General features: G+C 34.8%; 1 protein-coding gene across 4 annotated transcripts; it reads left to right on the top strand.

Moving 5' to 3' along the window:
- The first annotated feature begins 3,102 nt into the window (after window positions 1-3,102).
- LOC111385537 (zinc finger protein CONSTANS-LIKE 10-like) lies at window positions 3,103-19,224 on the top strand. 4 transcript variants are annotated; one of them, XM_023009934.1, is made up of 10 exons: window positions 3,103-3,121; window positions 3,449-3,521; window positions 3,610-4,627; window positions 7,256-7,338; window positions 7,965-8,144; window positions 13,876-13,954; window positions 14,821-15,541; window positions 16,191-16,418; window positions 17,627-17,910; window positions 18,580-18,709. In XM_023009934.1, the coding sequence occupies exons 7-10, from the start codon at window positions 14,954-14,956 to the stop codon at window positions 18,707-18,709; spliced, it is 1,230 nt and encodes a 409-aa protein (XP_022865702.1). In that variant the 5' UTR covers window positions 3,103-3,121; window positions 3,449-3,521; window positions 3,610-4,627; window positions 7,256-7,338; window positions 7,965-8,144; window positions 13,876-13,954; window positions 14,821-14,953. The 4 variants fall into 4 exon arrangements, with proteins under 4 accessions (XP_022865702.1, XP_022865704.1, XP_022865703.1 ...); XM_023009936.1 differs by lacking the exons at window positions 3,103-3,121; window positions 3,449-3,521; window positions 3,610-4,627; window positions 7,256-7,338; window positions 7,965-8,144 and having other exon boundaries at window positions 14,816-15,541; XM_023009935.1 differs by lacking the exons at window positions 3,103-3,121; window positions 3,449-3,521; window positions 3,610-4,627; window positions 7,256-7,338; window positions 7,965-8,144 and having other exon boundaries at window positions 13,891-14,041.
- Window positions 19,225-19,753: the final 529 nt, after the last annotated feature.

Raw genomic sequence — 19,753 nt, forward strand, 5'->3', positions numbered from 1 at the left:
CCGCTACTTACGACTACCACTTCAATGTTACCTCCAACAGCACCACCGCCACACTCTTAGCACCAAAAACCACCACAACTACCACAACCAAAAACCATAAAAAAATCAACTCCAACATTATCACCACCACAACCACACCAACACCATTATCACCGTCGCAGCACCACAACCATCTCACAATCACCACACAGCGCATTGCAGATTCAATAGATCAGCGATGCAGCAAAATCGAGACAGTTGCAAATCACTGCTTCACATTACTGTCCTTCCAAATTCAACACCACACACAAACCACCCACCATAACAACCACCATCGCCGCCTACCACTACACCGCTACATAGTGCGTTGCAGATTCGGTTGCAACAAAATCGAGGCGATTGCAAACCATTATGAACACCACGCCTCAACTTCACAGGTTGAAGGGACAACCGCGCCTCCAATGCCGGAGTTGTGTTGCCGAGGAAGGGTTGAGAGAGAGAAAAGGAGGCAACAGTTTCTTATGATTAGGGAGAGGTGATGGTTTGTTTGAGAATGGAGAAATACGAGAGTCGATAATTAGGGTATGTGAGTAGAAATATTTATTTAAAAAAAAATTAATTAAAACAAAATTTTTGATTTTTTAAATGTTAAACTCCCCCCTGATTTTTTGAAGAAATAAATTTTGTAATAGTGATGTTTCTGAAAATGTGTGATAAAAAGTAAAAAATGTTTTGAATTTAAGTGTAAAATTATTTTATTAGGAGAATGTATAATTAAAAATAGATTTCAAAAAAATGATTTTTTAAAGAACTTGAATATAATATGGATCAAATTTTAAGAGTGAAGTGTACACTTAAGCACTCGATACGATTTATCTCAGAGGCCCATTTGCAGATTCTTCAAACTTGAGAGCCAAAAATAAAGCACCTGTTTGGTAGTGCACTAATTTTTATGGATTTTCATACAGTTATACAGTGAATGAGGGAGAAGCTGCATATGTTGACCATGAAATGACTGTCGCAATGTTTTATAATTAAATTACGAGATAGCCCTTTCAAAGATAAAATGAATATAATGTTATAGGGTATATAAGTCATTTTGATATAAAAATGATGGCTGCAGGGCTTTTTCCAATAATTGCGGCTGGGAATATCAAAATTATAAGAACAGCGCCACCAAATAGGCGCAAAATTTTGAAAAATACGGCATTTAGACATCTGAGCCCAAATTCACTTCACTCTTCACCCGGCTCCCGCTCCGGCTACCGTTATTTCAAATTATATTTTCTCTATCTTAAGACTTTGAAAAAAATATATATTTTTAAACGGTAATTTAACATTATTTTAATTACAAATTTTTCAATAAAATAATATTACACGTAAATTTAAATTTTTTTCTTATTTTTTACTACACATTTTTCATCAATATACTATTTTAAAATATATTCTTAAAAAATAATGTGGCTCAAATATACCCTTATTTTCAATCATATAATTTTTTTTAAACGTAAATCGAAAACTATTTCTTATCTTTTAACTACGCATCTTCTAAAAAAAATACTATTTCAAAATTTATAAATTAAAATAAGAGGAAATTTCATCAAATGTCCATTTTTAAATAGTCATTTGCAAAAAATGTCCAATTTGAAAAAATTTAGACCAAAAGACCTTTATTAACAATTTTTAATTTCACACTAAGACAAAAAAATGGACATTTTTGCAAAATTGTTATTGGCGAATAAAATTTTGACACATAACCTGCCATATTTATTTCAAAAGTATACATGTCAAATCACAATAAATGCTATATTTTTCGTTGCCTCAGAAATGTCAAGAACGACATTTTCAAATGTAGAGAAATGTTATGTTCAAAATAAAATGTCATTCTAGACAAATGAAACGATATTCAAATGTCGAGAATGACATATATAATATCGAGAATGTCTCCGTGACACGGAGACGTGATTTTTTCATTTTTTTTAATGAAACGGTATTCAAATGTCGAGAATGACATATATAATGTCGAGAATGTCTCCGTGACACGGAGACGTGATTTTTTCATTTTTTTTAATGAAACGGTATTCAAATGTCGAGAATGACATATGTAATGTCGAGAATGTCTCCGTGACACGGAGACGTGATTTTTTCATTTTTTTTTTAATGAAACGGTATTCAAATGTCGAGAATGACATATGTAATGTCGAGAATGTCTCCGTGACATGGAGACGTGATTTTTTTTTTAATGAAACAGTGTTCAAATGTCGAGAATGATATATGTAATATCGAGAATGTCTCCGTGACAAGGAGGCAAATGTCGAGAATGTCTCCGTGATATGGAGACATGATTTTTTTTTTTAAAGTCACGTTATTTTTTTAAAGTATTATATATATATATATATATTATTTTTTTTTATTTTTTTTGTCGTCCGAATTTATTTTAATGTAACTTTTCATAGAACTCACTTTTCAAAATTCGTGACAAATTGATATTAAAATCAAATGTCGAGAATGACATTTAAAATGTCGAAAATACCATTTCAAAATGTAACTTTTTATTAAGGGCATAATAGACAAATTGATACTAAATTCAAATAAATAAACACTTTTCAACTTATACTCTTAAAATTGGACATTTTAAAAAATGTCGCTTAAAATAATAGGGCCACATTTCCTTCACATTTTCAATTTTTTCTAAGTTCACCAAGAAAAAAATTCCTTGCGAAAACGAAGATTTTTTTCCCAGACTTTTATGGATGCGATCACAGGCGACACCAAAAACCACCCGTTGAACGAGAATTCTGAAGGTGGTAGCAATGGAGGCACCACCATGGCTCTGCAGAAGAAGCGTTCCAGGAGAGTGAGCTTCGCGGAAATGACGTCGGTTCACTTTTTCGACCGAGATGATGAGTTTAAAGAGAGCCCTCGAACTGACACTGCAAAACCCCTTGGTAACTTGGGTAATGACCTAGGGTTTGATGGACAATTGGAGGAACCAAGGGATTCTGAAGGAGGTGATGATGATGACAACGATGAAGAGATGGTTATGCGTAGATCATTTTTGCGTCCCATGGAATCGCCTACTCCTGGTAGCACCATTGGTCCCGCCACCTCCAATGATGGCAAGTGTCTTCACTTTGTTCATGTAATATATTTGTGCCTTTTCAAAATGTTCTCTTTCCAGCTACTTATTTTATGCTGCTTTTCTTAATGTTCCTTCTCAAGCATGCAGCTTGTCTAGGCCTTCCGACATTGTTTTCATATTTACTATGTGTGTTAATTATCTCTTTACTAAGAATTCTTATAGCTTTTGAGGGAATTAGGTACTGCAATGGTTCAATGAATAACAGATAACGTGTTCTTACCACTAATTTACAGAATTTATTGTGTCTGTTGCTCCAAATGGTTCACGTCCTTATGCAATTTTCCTCTTACCTTTGGCCTAAATTTTTTTCACGTGTGATCAATGCAGTCTAAAGGCTTCCGTGGGTCCTGCATCAACCATAAAAATTTCATTTAAATTGAACAATGGTAACACCATAAAGGTGATGCTCTCATTATCTAGGAATTGATTTCATCTGTCTTCTTCCTGTGCTGATTACGTCTTTAATGTGTTGTGTTTTCCGCCTACAGAATTTCCCAAGTATGGATGCTTGCAGTGCATTTGAATTTGTGTTTAATGCTGTCATCAAAAGGAAATATGCAGGTGTTAGAACTTTGGTAACAGAAACACAACCGAGTTATCTCCGTATTGTGTCTACTTCTCTGTGCAGGCACATGTGCATATGTGTGAGCGCTTCAAGAAGGAAAAGCCAATAAGGATAAAGCCTTTTGTTTCCCCTTTTTGGAAAAAAGATATTAGTTAATTGAAATCTACATCTGGCATTCTGAGGGAGGATCTTCTGTTTTCTCTCTCTTTTTGGCTTCTTTATGCTTCAGATGTTCTAACTAACTTGGATATCAAATGGTTTAAGTGGAAATATATTTGTTATCAATACATGTCAACTGTAACCAGTTTATGACCTTAGAAGGTTCTGAATCCTTCTCAACTTGTAGGCCCTGTAAAGTGTAAAGAATCCAGGTCCCTTGGATCTTATCTTTTCTCATGCTACGTGATTGAAAACATAAGCTATTTTTTTGATACGCCACTTGACTTTGGTCTCTTTTACAATTGTTTACGATTTCTTATGCAATAAGCTTATAAGAAATATATTCCTCATGTTGATTGACCTTAAGTTTACCTACTGTGCATTCAATGAGAACCAACAATTACTTTATTACTTTGGATTCATGATTTCTGAGCTTATGAATATAGGCAAAGCTTAAATTGTAATTTTTAATCCGGTATGGAGCATGTTAGGCAAAGCTTAAATTGTAATTTAAGCTGGTCAAATATAATTTTTATCCACACTTTTTGTGACACCCACAACTTACTACCCACTTATTAGGCACACATTCCGTAGGACTCACAAGTTATAAGCATTATAAAAAAAAAAAAACACATAGTTCACCTCCAGATATTGTTCTCACTCATTGATTGTGCAGGTAACCAGCTCCCTTCTGGGAACTGGGCTGGAAGTGCTTGAGGAGGTACAACTTGCACAGTTGGAGCTCCCTAATTTGAATCAGTCTAGCTTTTATTGTCTGTCTGGTAATTTCATTCTCCTTGTAGTTCATCATTTATGTTAAGATGCGATGTTTAATATAATTGACAGGTTGGTTCTTGACTGTGTTAGAGACGGCATCTGCATCATCTTCTGAACTATGGTGCCTTTAAGAAGTGAATTTATGCTGTATAAGTAGCTTCTTCTATGTTCAATAATGTCATTTTATCCAAACTTGGGCTCTCCTCCCTAATTAACTTTTCCTTTTGCAAGCAAAGAAAATTGAAAGATAGGTTAAGTTTACAATTTTGAAGTTATTTCATGCTCTGCCAATTCAGTCTTAGTTCATTCTTTTTTCACCTTTTTCTTTTTTAGTCTAGATTTTCCTTTTAACTTTGTTTACAAGTTGGCTAAGTTCTATTGCTTTCCTTTTTTTAGTCAAAGGCTATTTCTATTGTTTTCGAGAATTGCATATATTTCTAAAATGCATTTTGAAGGAATCTTTGTTTGGTGCCAAGTTGTATTTTTGGGATTTTAAGCAGTTTGCCTTCACATTGACAGTTAACAATTTAACAGAGTTTCCTAATGTAGAGTTTGGACCATAATTTTTTTAATTATAGTCTTTCTTTAACTAATGGATTCCAGTTTTCAGAATTTTAGAGCCTTTAAAATGTCTTTTATGTTGTGTAATGGAGCCCCAACAGTGTGATGACTTTATATGTACATGTGATTTCCTTGTGTCTGCTTTTCTTCTTATTTCTCTTTGATTTTCATTAACGCATAACCTTTGCCTAGGCTATTAAAGTAGTTATCCTTTTTCTTTTCTTACCATTTTCTGTATGACTCTCAATCAATTGGAACAGTACTCGTGCCCAAAAAAAAAAAAAAAGCAAAAAAAAAAAGGAAAAAAGAAAAAAAAAAGAGGATTGTTTTTACTTAACAAATTATTGAAACTTGCACATATTTAGGTATTATTTATTGACCGAGGCTATGTTATGTTGGCATTTTGGCAAGAACAAATTATGTTTACTGAGAAACTCCTTCGAACTTGAACGTCTTTAGTTGTTATTTATGCTAGTGTGGCCAAAGTTATGTTGGCTCTTCAAATTGCATGAATGACCTCTGTTGGACAGCTGAATTTTGAGATGGCACCAGATGCTAGTTGGTATTTTACATTTCAAAAATTTAGCAAATCAATGTTTGAGTTGTCCTAAAATGATTCATAAAAAATAAAATTTCATCTCGTACAGTTTTTGCAGATAATTGTTTGTCCTATTTGTGCATTGGGTTACTGTTTTTCTCTTCTATTTCTATCCCTTGTCTCTCCAAACAAACCTCATGAAGCAAAAAGTGGTCTTATGTCTTCACATTACCAGGCAGATCCCAGCTTATCCCAAAAAACATCAAAAGAAAATTCATATGTTCAAAGTAACTTTGCAGTGAAATAAGAGTTGTTTGAAATGCTCCCATGCTTTCTTGCACATAAAACACTGCTGACAAGAACAACTATAAACATCCACGCCATCAGATGGGCATTTTGAGCAGCATTCAACACAAAAGTAGAATTTCTTTCATAGTTTTGGTTGATCGGTAGCATTTTTAGTAGTGTCACTGACTCTCTTTAGCACGGCCAAATAGAAGAACTTGGTTAAGAATTTTCCAATTTGCCCCCTATTTGAATATAACAGATACAAGCATTTTTATATACAAATCAAATAAATGATGACTTGGATTTTTCTTCAGTGTAAGTTACTCCATCCATCCGCAGTTCTGTGATGCTTTAGGCACAGAATTGTGAGTATTCGTTGTACCATTCCATATTACAGTTTGTATTCTTATATTTATAATTGTGAGTTGGACTCCGTGATCCATGCTAGCTGCCATTTTACTTTTCTTTGATGCTTCTTCATTTTACATGATAATTGGTGGGCTACCTTGAACACCACATTTAGATCGTGCTTACGGGGTTTAAAGAAGAAAATTTCTATTTCGCAAACAAGTCATTCTCTAAGGACAGACCCAAAATGGAAACGGTGGCATTCAATTGTGGATGGAGGGAGTACAAATTGTGTACTAATTGTTTTATTTTAATGAGTAATTTCTTTTTTCCTCTTAGCTCTTCAAAGAAAGTTTACTGAGACGCCATCCATGCTTCTTCCCTTTCAAATTTTAAGAATCAGGATAATGTGGAGAATTTTTTTTCCCATCAAAATAAATGTTTTTTTTTTTCCTTGTGCATCTTTTGATCAAATTCACATTGCTTATAATCGGTCAACTGCGTTTAGCTTTAGATAAACGTGTTTCTATATGAACTTGTGTCTTTTCACTTGCAGTTGAGCAGCTTCATCTACAGACTTGTTTCGTTAAGTTCATTAGCGGGAGGAAGGTGACCTTGACACTTGTCTTGTTTGAAGCGGTTAGTCCTATTCCTCAACTTTTTTGCCTCGTTACCTCCTTCCACTGGGAAATGCCGGTTTTTATACACGAGCTGATTGAATTTCCCCTCGTGTCAGCCTCCCGTTCCCAGAAAATATAAATAAAACTAAAAAGTTAAGTGTTCTTTACAGATATTTGAAAGCGTGTTTTAAAGTAGGGGTGGTTGCTTATAATCGGTCAACTGCGTTTAGCTTTAGATAAACGTGTTTCTATATGAACTTGTGTCTTTTCACTTGCAGTTGAGCAGCTTCATCTACAGACTTGTTTCATTAAGTTCATTAGCGGGAGGAAGGTGACCTTGACACTTGTCTTGTTTGAAGCGGTTAGTCCTATTCCTCAACTTTTTTGCCTCGTTACCTCCTTCCACTGGGAAATGCCGGTTTTTATACACGAGCTGATTGAATTTCCCCTCGTGTCAGCCTCCCGTTCCCAGAAAATATAAATAAAACTAAAAAGTTAAATGTTCTTTACAGATATTTGAAAGCGTGTTTTAAAGTAGGGGTGTAAAAGACCATATGTTGACTACTAAGGTTGCTGTAGATGGCGGAGGTCAAGTTGTCACATTTTCAATAAATGGATTGTTGCCTTCTTCTTATAGATTGACATTAATCATAATGATCCTGTGTGCTGAAGTCATGCACCAGTAGCATACTTATTGGCATTCCCTATCATCATAAATAGTTCATCTTTATAAACTGTTTATAAATAATTAAGTCACTTTTCATCTACATAGTTTGAAAGATAACAAGTATTACCGAATTATTCATTACTCATTTCTATTTATTTATAATCTAAACCATTCATAAATACTTTCCAAACCTGCTTTCGGAGGAGGCTATTAACTTATGCTGGACGGGAATGATTTATGTTAAGTTGAAATGTATCCGCATTTTCAGTTTTATGTTTATTTGTAAGTTTGTAATACTCACTCGAATGGTATCATTGCAGAGGAATATACCCTTCAGAGGCCCTTCCATCGCATTTGGCAACTCCAGCTCACGGGTCACAATATTTATCTGAACCAGTGTCAGCCGAATTTCGAGATGCAGTTACGAAGGTAAGCAATGGGTATATGAGGATTTTCCGACTATGCAAGCGTGTTACCGAGGTACTTCAAGCTTCAAAAGCGTAAGTTGTTCGACAAAACCCCATTAGAGAAATAGCTGTTGTGGTTTGATGAAGAACATGTTTAAAATTGCCATCGGCACTCAGATTTTGAAGGGGATGAAAAATGAAAATAACTTTGCTATGTTATCTTTTACCTTTTGTGCTGGAGAATTATTTTTTAGGTGCAATAGTTTTGAAAATAATTAAAATTTCTCATTCTGCCTATAAAGTTAAAATAATTTAATATGTTTACATTTCTATAGATAAAGTGTGATTGAAAACTTTTGAACCTCAAAATCTTTTCAACAAGGGAAAATTATCTAAAACCCTTTAATTAAATATTAGTTTTCATAAATAAAGGGGTTAGGTTTAAACTTCAGATTTCAGATGGTAAATAAAATTATTAATTGTAATTAATAAAAATTTAATTAAACCTTAATCTGCATAATAATCCCACACCACCTCCACCCCAATTAATTCCAAACATAGTCCCACACACTCTCTCTCTATGGGCCACTCTTTGTATCTCTTTCTACCATCACTTTTCCTTTTCTCTCTCTAGTCTCTACTACCATTGTACCCGCCCCTACCTAGCATAACATAACTATCAAAGAAAGTAGATGTGCGCAGCGGTTGTAGACCAAACACTTATCCATTCATTTCTTATCTAAAATCTACACTTATCTCGTTGAAATTCGTTCTAGATATTTCCATTTATACAACTTTTTTGCTGTTTTCATCTATTTTTACCATTTATCATAGGGTGAACAGAGAATATTTATTTTGATATCTTCTGTTACGAATGATGGAATAAGGCAGTAATTCGGAGCCTAATCCGAGCAGAGTCGAAGAGGACAGGGTAACAAATGCGTTGGGGTGTTTGTTGAGGAAGAGTGGTGGAGGTGGGTTGCCAGTTCCCGTGGACAAGCTACTGCTGTTGATGTCTTGTGGGTTTGTTATCATTGATTCGTTGGAGTCAAATCTATCAATTATTTATGTTAATCTAGCGTTCGAGATGGTCACTAAGTGAAAAATAAGTTGGTACCCAGTCGATGATGACGTGACTTCGGTGCGAATGGTGGTGGTGTTAGTGGAGTGGGTTGGCAACAACATATGAGTACAAATTTGCTGCTGTTGGTGGTGAGGGGATGGCGATGTTCGGGTGGTATTGATTTTGGCAGAATGGCGGTGGGTCGAAGTGGGGTGATAAGTTGACCAATTTTGACCAATTATTTGGGTAATCGTGACGAATAAAATGATCGATTTGGGGGCAAAAATCAATTGGGGGCTGCTGTATCAATCTCCTCTCCATTGATCTTCTTTCTCTCTCTCTTTAAATATCCTAATTCTGTAGGATTAATTGGGGATTGTTGTACATAATCCGACAAGATCGATGGGCGCCATTGCTCAATCAACCCAAGTTTGCGAGCCCCAATCAACCTAGTGGCATAGGTAGTACGTTGCTGGTGGTGATATTTGATTGACGTTGTTGGGAGTGGTGGTAGTGACAATGAAAATCGAGTATGACCAAGTCTATTTTCAATGTGACTGTTCGTGACCAAATCTATAATAACTATAACTGTATGTGACTGGGTTACATATAGTCACAAATTAGACATATATGGTTACAGATAGTCACACTGAAGACAAAATTGGTCACAACTAATCATAGATAACAAATGTCAGTGAATGTAGAGATGAACGTGATAGTGACTGGTGGTGGATTGTGGTACTGGGCTGCGGTGTGAAGATTTGTTTATAGTGACTCTTTAAGGTCAAGCATGTGTTTATTGTGGAAGTTGTGACTAATTCTGTATTAGCTGTGATCGATTGTGACTTGATCACATAATGCCACAATAAATATTAAATTGGTCACAGACAGTCACACTGAATACAAATTTGGTCACAATTGGTCACGGACAACACATGGCAGTGTCCCAGTGACTTGGTTTCAGATGGTTTGGTCACAATCAGCCACAGATAACACAGGTATGGTCACAAATTATAAATCTGGTTACATATAACACAATTAATCACAAAACTCGTCAACTACAATATAACACTATTGCCATCACATGGTACCCAAAACATTGTTAACACCTTACTACCACCACCAAACAGATTAACTGCAGTGCTACTTCATTACCTCCAATGCATTATCTCTGCCACCATACAGATCTATTTTTTAAACATAGCTCCACCTCACCATCCCCACCATCTGTAAAGTTTTGTGTCTGAAAATGTGTATAGAGAGAGAGCTTCTGTGGAGAGAGAGGACGATTTTAATTTTTGGAGTCGTCGGAGTGATCATCGGAATGACCGTCGGAGCGACTGTCGGAACAATCGCCGGAGCCGATGGTCTTTCGGTGGAGAGGTGGAGGGAAGGCGGTATAGTGGGATGAGAGGATGGGGTGGGTGAGGTAGTGTGTGTGGAAAATAATTAATATATATTATATTATATTTTAATATTTAATAAATTTATTTACTGCCTGATTTTTGAAATATTTTGATGAGTTTGTTATTTATGAAATGTGATCTTTAAAACTGGAAGTTATGTTAAGTTCCCAAAAATTATTTACACATGGTTTATTTTATGTTGGGCCTTGTTCAATGTTATTTTGTGCAAAGTTTTTAAAATTTCAAATGGCTTGTTAGACCCCACTCCTAACCTTAGACCAACCCACAAAAGTGCAGGTCTTGAGGGATTTAGCCCATTTTTGACCCGAACAAAAATTGGAAATTTTTTGAATGAATTTAAAGATATGCTAAAAAGTAAAATACGCAAAAAAATTGTGAATATCTCCCTTTTGTGGGATATTTATGTGACTAGTAAGCGCTTGGTGACATCAAACGTTAGCTTTTCAACCACTTTTTCAAAATATCTATTGCTTTAAATAAGTTAAAGTTAGTTTCGGAATTTTGCACAGATTGTCTCTAATTTATGGCTTTCATGTGAAATCACTCTGCATTCTTTCATTCCAGGCAATGACCTTTGTAATCCATTGTTTTTGTGTGCTAGTAGTCCTTAAAGACCCATTCGGTCTAGTGTCCTCTTAAAAGTCATGTATAACATACAAGCGTCTTTCAATTCGAATATATATCAGGTCTGCAAAAGATATATAGTTTGATTGAATAACATTTATACCCTTATCTATAATTGAAAAGGCAAAAAAAAAGAAAAAGATTAAATATAAAATGAAAGAGACTAAATATAAATAATATTTAGTTGTCTCACTAGTTATTCGACTCACCAAGATGGTAGAAAGCAAATCGGCATCCACCAGCACTTCTTTCTAATTTGCGATGGTGTTGGTCAAAATCATCCCACACTACCTATTGCTTTGAAAATTGAACTCTTCAGAATTCTAGGATTTATTCCTCTATCGCCTAACATATATTATACTTTTCACATTTTGAATATATGAGTAATGTGCTAATTAAGATTTAATAGTTTTTGAAAAATAATTAAAATTGGTGGGTCATTATTGATAACATTACTTTTATTTTTGTCATAAACAACTAGGAGTAGCAGTTTAGTAAGTTATAAGTTATTTGAATAAAATGAAACATTGAAATAAGTTTTATTGTTATGGAGGGTGATGTCCAAAGGAAAGTCACGATCAAGTGTTCTATCATCGACAATGGTTATCTATGATGCCATGTTGGACAAACGATAGGAATTAAGTTCACAATTTTGCGAATTAGGAATGGTAACAGGGTCCTTACACGTGGATTTCCTCGTCACATCCCCACTTAAGCAGAGTCAGGGTGGGGTGACCTCAATTCCCGATTAATCCATGTTTTTTATTTTAAATGTAAGAATATGAAGCATCTTAACTAGGACGAGGACTCGATCGGGGCTAATTTCTTAACCCCATTCTAGCACCATCCTCGATTAAGTTGGGTATTCATGTCTTGTTCGAACCAGGTCGGCAAGTCTCATCGGGATTGAGGATTATTTATCCTGTTGTCATCCCTATCATGGATCAATACATCGAAATGTCGTTCTCCATTGCTACAAATGTTTTGATTGCAATGCTATCTCTATAATAATTCGACATACCACCGTTGAGGTATGAAGACACGATTTAATTTCACTACAGAGAGCACCCGCAAAGTTGAGGGATGGAAACCATCTTTAAGGACTAATAGTGCACAAAAAGAAAGGCTCGATAGGGTCATAGCTAAGAATGTAAGAGTGGAGACTGATTCCACATGGGGACCATAGGTCATGAGCCATTTGTAAATAAGGTAAACGGAAGGGCAATATGGTAATAAAGTTACAAACATATCTCCTTTTAGTGTATTGCATCTCACGTATCTGATTGTGCCTTATCTTAAAAAACCACTAATTATATTAATTATTATTAAATTATTTATGGTAGCTGCACTTTTCTCGTACCTTACTCGCCAACTATACCGCCACGCGTCCTTTTCTTACAATTAAATTACTAGGACTCTATTCTGGGACTTTGTGCTTGACCAGAACAGAAAGTAAAATGGAGATGAAAAGCAGAAATAAAATCGACTTTTTTTAAAATTTTATAAAATTCTGATTTTAGAAATTATTTTCATATTTACATTCATTTTAATATGTTTGAGCGTGCATAGAATATAAGATTTTTCACACGTCCACAAAGAAAATCATGTCATGAAATTGACCCGCAAAATACATATATACCTGAATCCATGGATGTTTATTGCAGTTCATCACGTTCGCCATCCTTCCATGCCATGACCACAACGTGCATCCTTTTCTACTGAATGTCATGACTTCAAACTATGAGATTATTAAATGATCAACTTGTTATTTTTGAAATTTGCTACTCGTTTTTTAGAGCATTTTCAATAGGGCATGTGGAGGTTATAAATGTTAGTGTCATTAAAATTTTATAAAATTCTGATTTTAGAAATTATTTTCATATTTACATTCATTTTAATATGTTTGAGCGTGCATAGAATATAAGATTTTTCACACGTCCACAAAGAAAATCATGTCATGAAATTGACCCGCAAAATACATATATACCTGAATTCATGGATATTTATCTCAGTTCACCGTTATCATGCTCGCCATCCTTCCATGCCATGACTACAACGTGCATCCTTTTCTACCGAATGTCATGACTTCAAATTATGAGATTATTAAATGTTCAACTTGTTATTTTTGAAATTTGCTACTCGTTTTTTAGAGCATTTTCAATAGGGCATGTGGAGGTTATAAATGTTAGTGTCATTTACTTTGAAAGTCTATCTATCTAAACACCGAATAGACTGCAAATTGACGGAAGGAATTGAAGATGCTCTTAGTAGCTGTATTTGATTTATTTACTTTTTTAGGTTGAATTTTTTTCATTGTCTAATTTATAAATGTGAAATTGGATTTGACAATACTATAAATGCATATTTATTTGGTACACAGCATTGAATAGAACCCAATAATATAATATATGATTTTGTCTTATTTTTCTTTGTTTTGATTTGGACATTGAACAAAAATCCTAATATTCGAAAAAGACCCAAATTTTGTACTTTTTTTATTCTTTAGCCAATTTTAAAAATAAAGAGGAAAATATCTTAAGAAAGAAAATGGAGATATTTTAGTGGGGCCCAAAGCGCAAGAGGGAAAAAGTGCGGGCCTAACTTTTCCTTTTCATGATAGCGACGCGGTCCCACCTCCCTACACATTTCTCTCTTTCTATGTCTTACACTTTTATCACTTTTTCTTACTAATTTATTATTTCTTTGTCAGAACCCAAGACTTCGACAGAGTATACATCCTTCTTCAACTTCTCTTAGAGAGGGGGAGAGAGAGAGAGATTCTCGAAAAGGTTTTGATATTTCTTTTTTTTTTTTCTGTCTGTACGGTTTCATTTGTGAAAGAAAGCTGCAGAAAAGGCTTCTGTACTTTGCTTACTGTTAAGTATTTTGTTAAATTTTCCGTCTTAAAATGGGCTTCTTTCTTCTTTTTTTATGTAACGATCAGGATTCTTGAAAGATTTCAGTTTGTATTTGTAGATTTAGAGAAATTGGTTTTTTGTTTTTGGTGGTGATTACTTGGAATTTTTCCTTTTATTGTTTTGGTAAATATTGGGATTTATGAATTATGTAGATGGAATTTTTATAAATTGTGTTTTGAGCTGATGTTTGGATTTTCTTCTGAAGGGTTCCCTTTTAGTACTGTATTTTTTAGCCCAATTTTTGATTTTTTTTAAAAAAAATATATAAAGACTACATAGGTTTTTTAATTTGACTTCTGCCCATTTGAAAAGTTATCTTTTTGCATGTTTAGTGATGATTAGGAATTAAAGAATTGTAGCTGGTTAAGATTATTCACTTTTGTCTGGATTCTTGATCCCCAGTCTGAATAGTTTGGCATCTCTAATTAAATAATTATACGTTTTATTATGCTACGTGTATATCGAAAAAGAATTTGTTCCTATAATTAAAATGCGTTAAATATCCGATAGAATTTGTTCTCTGAGTCTCTGGGAATTAATTGTTAAATTCTAGCTTGCAAAAGCCATTTTGTTCAGAGTTTAGGCAAGGTGAATATCGTTTTGTTTTCACCACGGCCTTCTTTTCCCTGTTTCATATAGATTCAAGATGCAGTGATGCAAAATTTCTTCCCTTTAAAAATTGTAACATGCAAAGTCCCTCGTTTTCGAATATTGATTTCCTTTTTCTGTTAGTGCAGACTTCAGCTCAAAACAACCACCGGTTCTGTCTTTGCAAAACAAGCTCTAAATTATCTGTTCAAAACCTGCATTTTGTTGGTTTGAATCAGTACAAGTTGCTAATTGGAAGAAGTACTCGAAAGTCGTTGAAATATGGGTTATCTATGTGATTTTTGTGGGGAACAAAGATCCTTTGTATATTGTCGCTCGGATGCAGCATGCTTATGTTTGTCCTGTGACCGCAATGTCCATTCAGCGAATGCCCTCTCAAGACGTCATCAAAGGACACTTCTGTGTGAGAGATGCAACTCTCAACCAGCTTTTGTCCGATGTTTTGAGGAGAGGACGTCTCTTTGTCAGAATTGTGATTGGGTGGGGCATCCAAGCTCGAATGGAAGTCCTGCGCACAAGAGACAAATGGTTAATTGTTACTCAGGCTGCCCTTCAGCTACCGAACTTTCTTCAGTCTGGTCATTTCTTTTAGATTCCTCTCAGGTCGAAAATTCCACCTGTGAGCAGGGAATGGGTTCAATGAGCATCAGTGATAACAGACCAAGGGACTGTGAAGGTCCAGAAGGAAAGAACGACACTCAAAATGCACCTATTGGAGTTGAAGCGAGTGACTATAGTAATATGGCTGTCGATAAATCAAATGTTAGGATGAAATCAGAAACACCTTTGCTTGATCCCAAGCTGAACGATGCAGAACGGCTAGTCAAGTCAACTTCAGCTAATCCTAAGGTGGATAATGTTTCATCACATTTATTTTGGAGAGTTAGATAGAATCTCAATAGAATATATAACGAACTTATTTTCTTTTTCGGTCCATTGTTTTCTATCTATTTTTATGTCATCTGATATATATTCCTTAGATTTTGGAAAATTGGAGACCTAGTGTTATGTCTTCTCATTTATCCTAGATGTTGGCTGCAAAATTTGACCAAATGCTGTGTTTGTACCTTGCCCTGATTTGAAAACATCAATATAAACTTATACTTTAGATTGCTTCTTCCCCTGGTTTCTAGTGCCTGGCAGACCACTTAGGTGCTCAAAGAACAATGAAAACCCTTGTTAAGACCAAACTGGGGAGAGAGAGATTTCTTAAACAATTGTACTAGGTTTATTTCCTCATGAATGATCTTACATATTTTTCTTCTTTTAAGGTTTTGTTGCATCAAGTTTGCAGGTATTGATAATTTTACATTCTCTGAAAATTCAACTTTGTAGAGTTGATATTCTCAAGTATTCAGGCTACATTTTGATCCTTGCAAACTATGCAACTTCTTCCAGAAAGGAAAAAAAATATGACGGTCTTTTCAATAGCATCCATTCATGATTTATCTTCTTCTACTTTACAAGGACTATAAAGTCTTACCTTGCTAATTTGCAGGTTTTCTTCTCTGGAACGGAAGGAACTGGTTTATTTGGAGATGATGAATTCTGTGATGATTTTATTATGGATGAAATTGACATAAATATTGAGAACTATGAAGAAATCTGTGGAGTCAATCTTAATAATCAAGAACAGCTATTTGATGATGATGAAATAAATGGAATATTTGGGATGAGGGACATGTCTGGTGCTAATTTCAACTGTCCAGGTGCCTATGCTGCTGAGGTAATTCTTTGTACTGCATCTGCTTTAAATTATCAAATTTCTATTGCTGCGTGTGATCTTCTCATATTTTATTAGTTATATAAAATATTTTCTAATAACTAAGATGCTTGGGTTTTTGTTAATTGTTTTAGATATTTAAGTTCGATTATGCATAAGGAAAGGGGAGTTGAACAGTTTAGTGTATAGGATTAGAGTCAGTTAGGTTCCTTTGCTGCTGGCTCTGCTTCGATCATGTCCATGTGAAAAGTTCAATTAGGTTTCACCTTGGTACACTGGGCTAAATGTCTTTGGATATTTTCTGGTTTTCCACTACCTTGCAGACACTGTTCTTGGGTGAAAAATGAGAAGGGGAACAGGAACTCCATGGCTGGAACATGGTAGAATAGAGATATGCATCATCAGAAAACTTCACTCAAATGATATTAAATTGTATATCACCGTGAAAAAGTGTTCTGCAGCAGTTACTTGTACCGATTTGAATGTGTCCTATTTTTAATTGCAGAGATTCGATTTTGGAACTTTCAGTACGTGTAGTGGTGGATCGAATAAAGTGGACGGACCCAAGTATACTGGGAGAAAGGCTTAGTTTGTTTTATTTTTTTGTTACGAAGGAATAAATCTTATTGAAAGTGCAGTGTGGTCCATATCGTTAATATTTAAGCAAGCATACTACTTGGACATGTAGAGCTCTTCCATAAATTTAGGATAGTAGCTTCTCATGCTTCACCTTTTGGCCGTTGTGGATGCATTTCCACGGGGATTGTAGGCTTATTTGGACCTGTCAGTGGGGATTATAGGCTTATTTGGACCTGTCAATGGGTAGAACATAAATTAAAACATATCAGGAACATTTTTCTCATGAATCAAGCTCTTCTCTATGCACAAATATGCTTAGTGTTTCTTGTGAACAGGCAAACAGCGATGTTGATTTGAATTTGTGAAGTTTCTTGATATTTGTATTTTCTTAAGGTTCAAATATTTGACATCCAGTTCATGCCATTCATTTTGATGACTACATCAATAATAGTAGTTTTTTTTTTAATTGTCTTAAAAATGCCCACAAAAGTGTAGGCTATATCAGTTTTTCCTATGAAAGGCTAACACTTACTCAATTTTTTCTATAATTTCAAAAAAAAAAAAAAAAAGTTATTGATGAACATTTTTGGGTTGCATTGAAATCTCTAACACATTTGTTTTCCTCTTAATAGGAGTCATCTGCTGTGGGGACGAATGTGGCACAACCAACATGCAGCAATGCAGCGTCTGCAGATTCAAATATAAGCTGTAGGACTGATCCAAACTTATGTTTTACGAGGCAATTTTCTGGCCTTAATGGAGAGAGTAGTGCTGGAGATTATCACGATTGCGGACCTTCCTCGATGCTTATCATGGGCGAGCCACCATGGTGTTCTCCGGGTCCTGAAAGTTCCACACCTTCTTCTATCAGGAATGTTGCAGTAATGCGTTACAAAGAGAAGAAAAAGACGCGAAAGTAAGATTTTATTTGAGTTCTCCTATTCATTTTCAAGTTTAACTTAATAGGAGATAAAATTGAGTAGTATTGAATCATAACCTATATCTGCTACGACTATAAAATCTATGGAGACTTATCTTCGACTTGTTCATTGCACATTCAAATGTATTAAAAGCAAAGTGGGACACGCTAACACTCCCCCTCATTGCCTAGTGCCAGTGCTGGAGTCATGGGGCATTCTTCCTGGACGCAGGTCTAGGAAAATATTGATGGATGAAAATATGTATTGGACGTCATTATCTCTCTTAATGAGAGACAATACTGTAATAGGACATTGGTCTCCTCTATTTAGAATGCTAAACTAATCAGGATATAAAACCAAGAAGACAGTAAACTGATAACGATACAATGATTACAAGACAGGATCTAGGATAAAATTCAATACCTATGTGTAGTTTCTATTTGTTGATCTAACCACGTATATGTCTTCCAAGATTACCATGCTTTTGCAACATTGAATTTGTGTGTAAAAACTGTTGTTTTGTTCAAGTATATGAAGGGGCAGGGGGTTGTAGCTCATGTGCAGCTGGTGTCAAGTAACTTCACTTATTGGTTTCGATGAATTAATAGGAATTGAAGTTTTTATAATTTTTTCTGAGCAGTCTTTTAAATTTGACCATGTAACAGATTTGAGAAGAAAGTAAGGTATGCATCTAGAAAGGTAAGAGCAGATGTAAGAAGACGCGAGAAGGGACGGTTTGTTAAGGCTGGTGAAGCATATGATTATGATCCACTGAGCAAAACCCGAAGTTACTGAGTCTATCTTAATGGTTATTCAAAACTGAGAAAGATCAATCAAATGCAATCTGGGATTGCAAAAGGATGAGATGGATTATTTCCCTTGCAATGACAAATCCATGCAGGGATCTTATTTTTCACCAACAAGTTCACTTGGCGTGTTGGTCATCAGGAAGAATGATTTCCCTTCTACATGTAACTACTGAGTATCAATTGTCTTTCTCTTGACAAGAATAGCCCGACCACCTAATGCGTATGTCTTCACTGTCAGCCGTCTACTATATAGTGCAAAAATGCAAGCCGTTTGTAGCTGCAGTTTTACTCGGTTCGCCATATTGAGTTATTTCTGTTAGTTTTGGCTTCATTAGTATTTCTTACTGTGCAATCTTAGCTATGATAAGATAGTAAACTTTTAAAAAGTTTAGGTAGTCTATGTAAATTTTGAACGAAAAGAGAGATGTAAAGTCTTTATAATTCGTTGTATCCATTTTAGCATATCCAACATTTTCGTATTGTCCTCTCTTCCATTTTCTATATTTTTAATCAGGGCATTGTCTTTATGTCATATCATAAATGAACATGGACTACACTATGTTTTAAGAATGAGTGATTGTCCTTCTTCGATCTTTACTATCCAATTTGAGAACAGACAGCTATGATTCTTTTCAAGCAATAATGTACAAAAAAATATATAAATAATTTTGACTAGAACTAGTAATCACTTTTTTCCTTAAAAAATGACCTTTTAGACTCTCGATTACGATATTGCTACATTTATAGGAGATTTTGTCAAACAATTTGTTGAATTGTCAATTATCACAGTTTTACTGGATGCTAGACAAAAAATAAGTTTAAATCAACCAATTTAGCGTTGTCACCTCATCACCTATAAAAATATCTGTACAAGAAGATTATTTCTTTATGTTAAAAGCATAAACAGTTGTCCAGGAAAAAATGTTAAAACATCAATTCACTAGTTGCGTGTTTATGCTTAATAGGCGTTTTGCAAAGAGATGAAAAGACATACTACAAAAAATAAAAATGGAAATTATAAAGCAAACCA

The sequence above is a fragment of the Olea europaea genome, unplaced genomic scaffold (genome assembly GCF_002742605.1).
Source record: "Olea europaea var. sylvestris unplaced genomic scaffold, O_europaea_v1 scaffold3198, whole genome shotgun sequence".
Classification (NCBI taxonomy): domain Eukaryota; kingdom Viridiplantae; phylum Streptophyta; class Magnoliopsida; order Lamiales; family Oleaceae; genus Olea; species Olea europaea.

Coding starts and splice junctions, on each gene's coding strand:
- LOC111385537 (XM_023009934.1), top strand. CDS start 14,954: ATGGGTTATCTATGTGATTTTTGTGGGGAACAAAGATCCTTTGTATAT. Junction 15,542..16,190: donor CAACTTCAGCTAATCCTAAG/GTGGATAATGTT, acceptor GCTAATTTGCAG/GTTTTCTTCTCTGGAACGGA. Junction 17,911..18,579: donor GAGAAGAAAAAGACGCGAAA/GTAAGATTTTAT, acceptor ACCATGTAACAG/ATTTGAGAAGAAAGTAAGGT.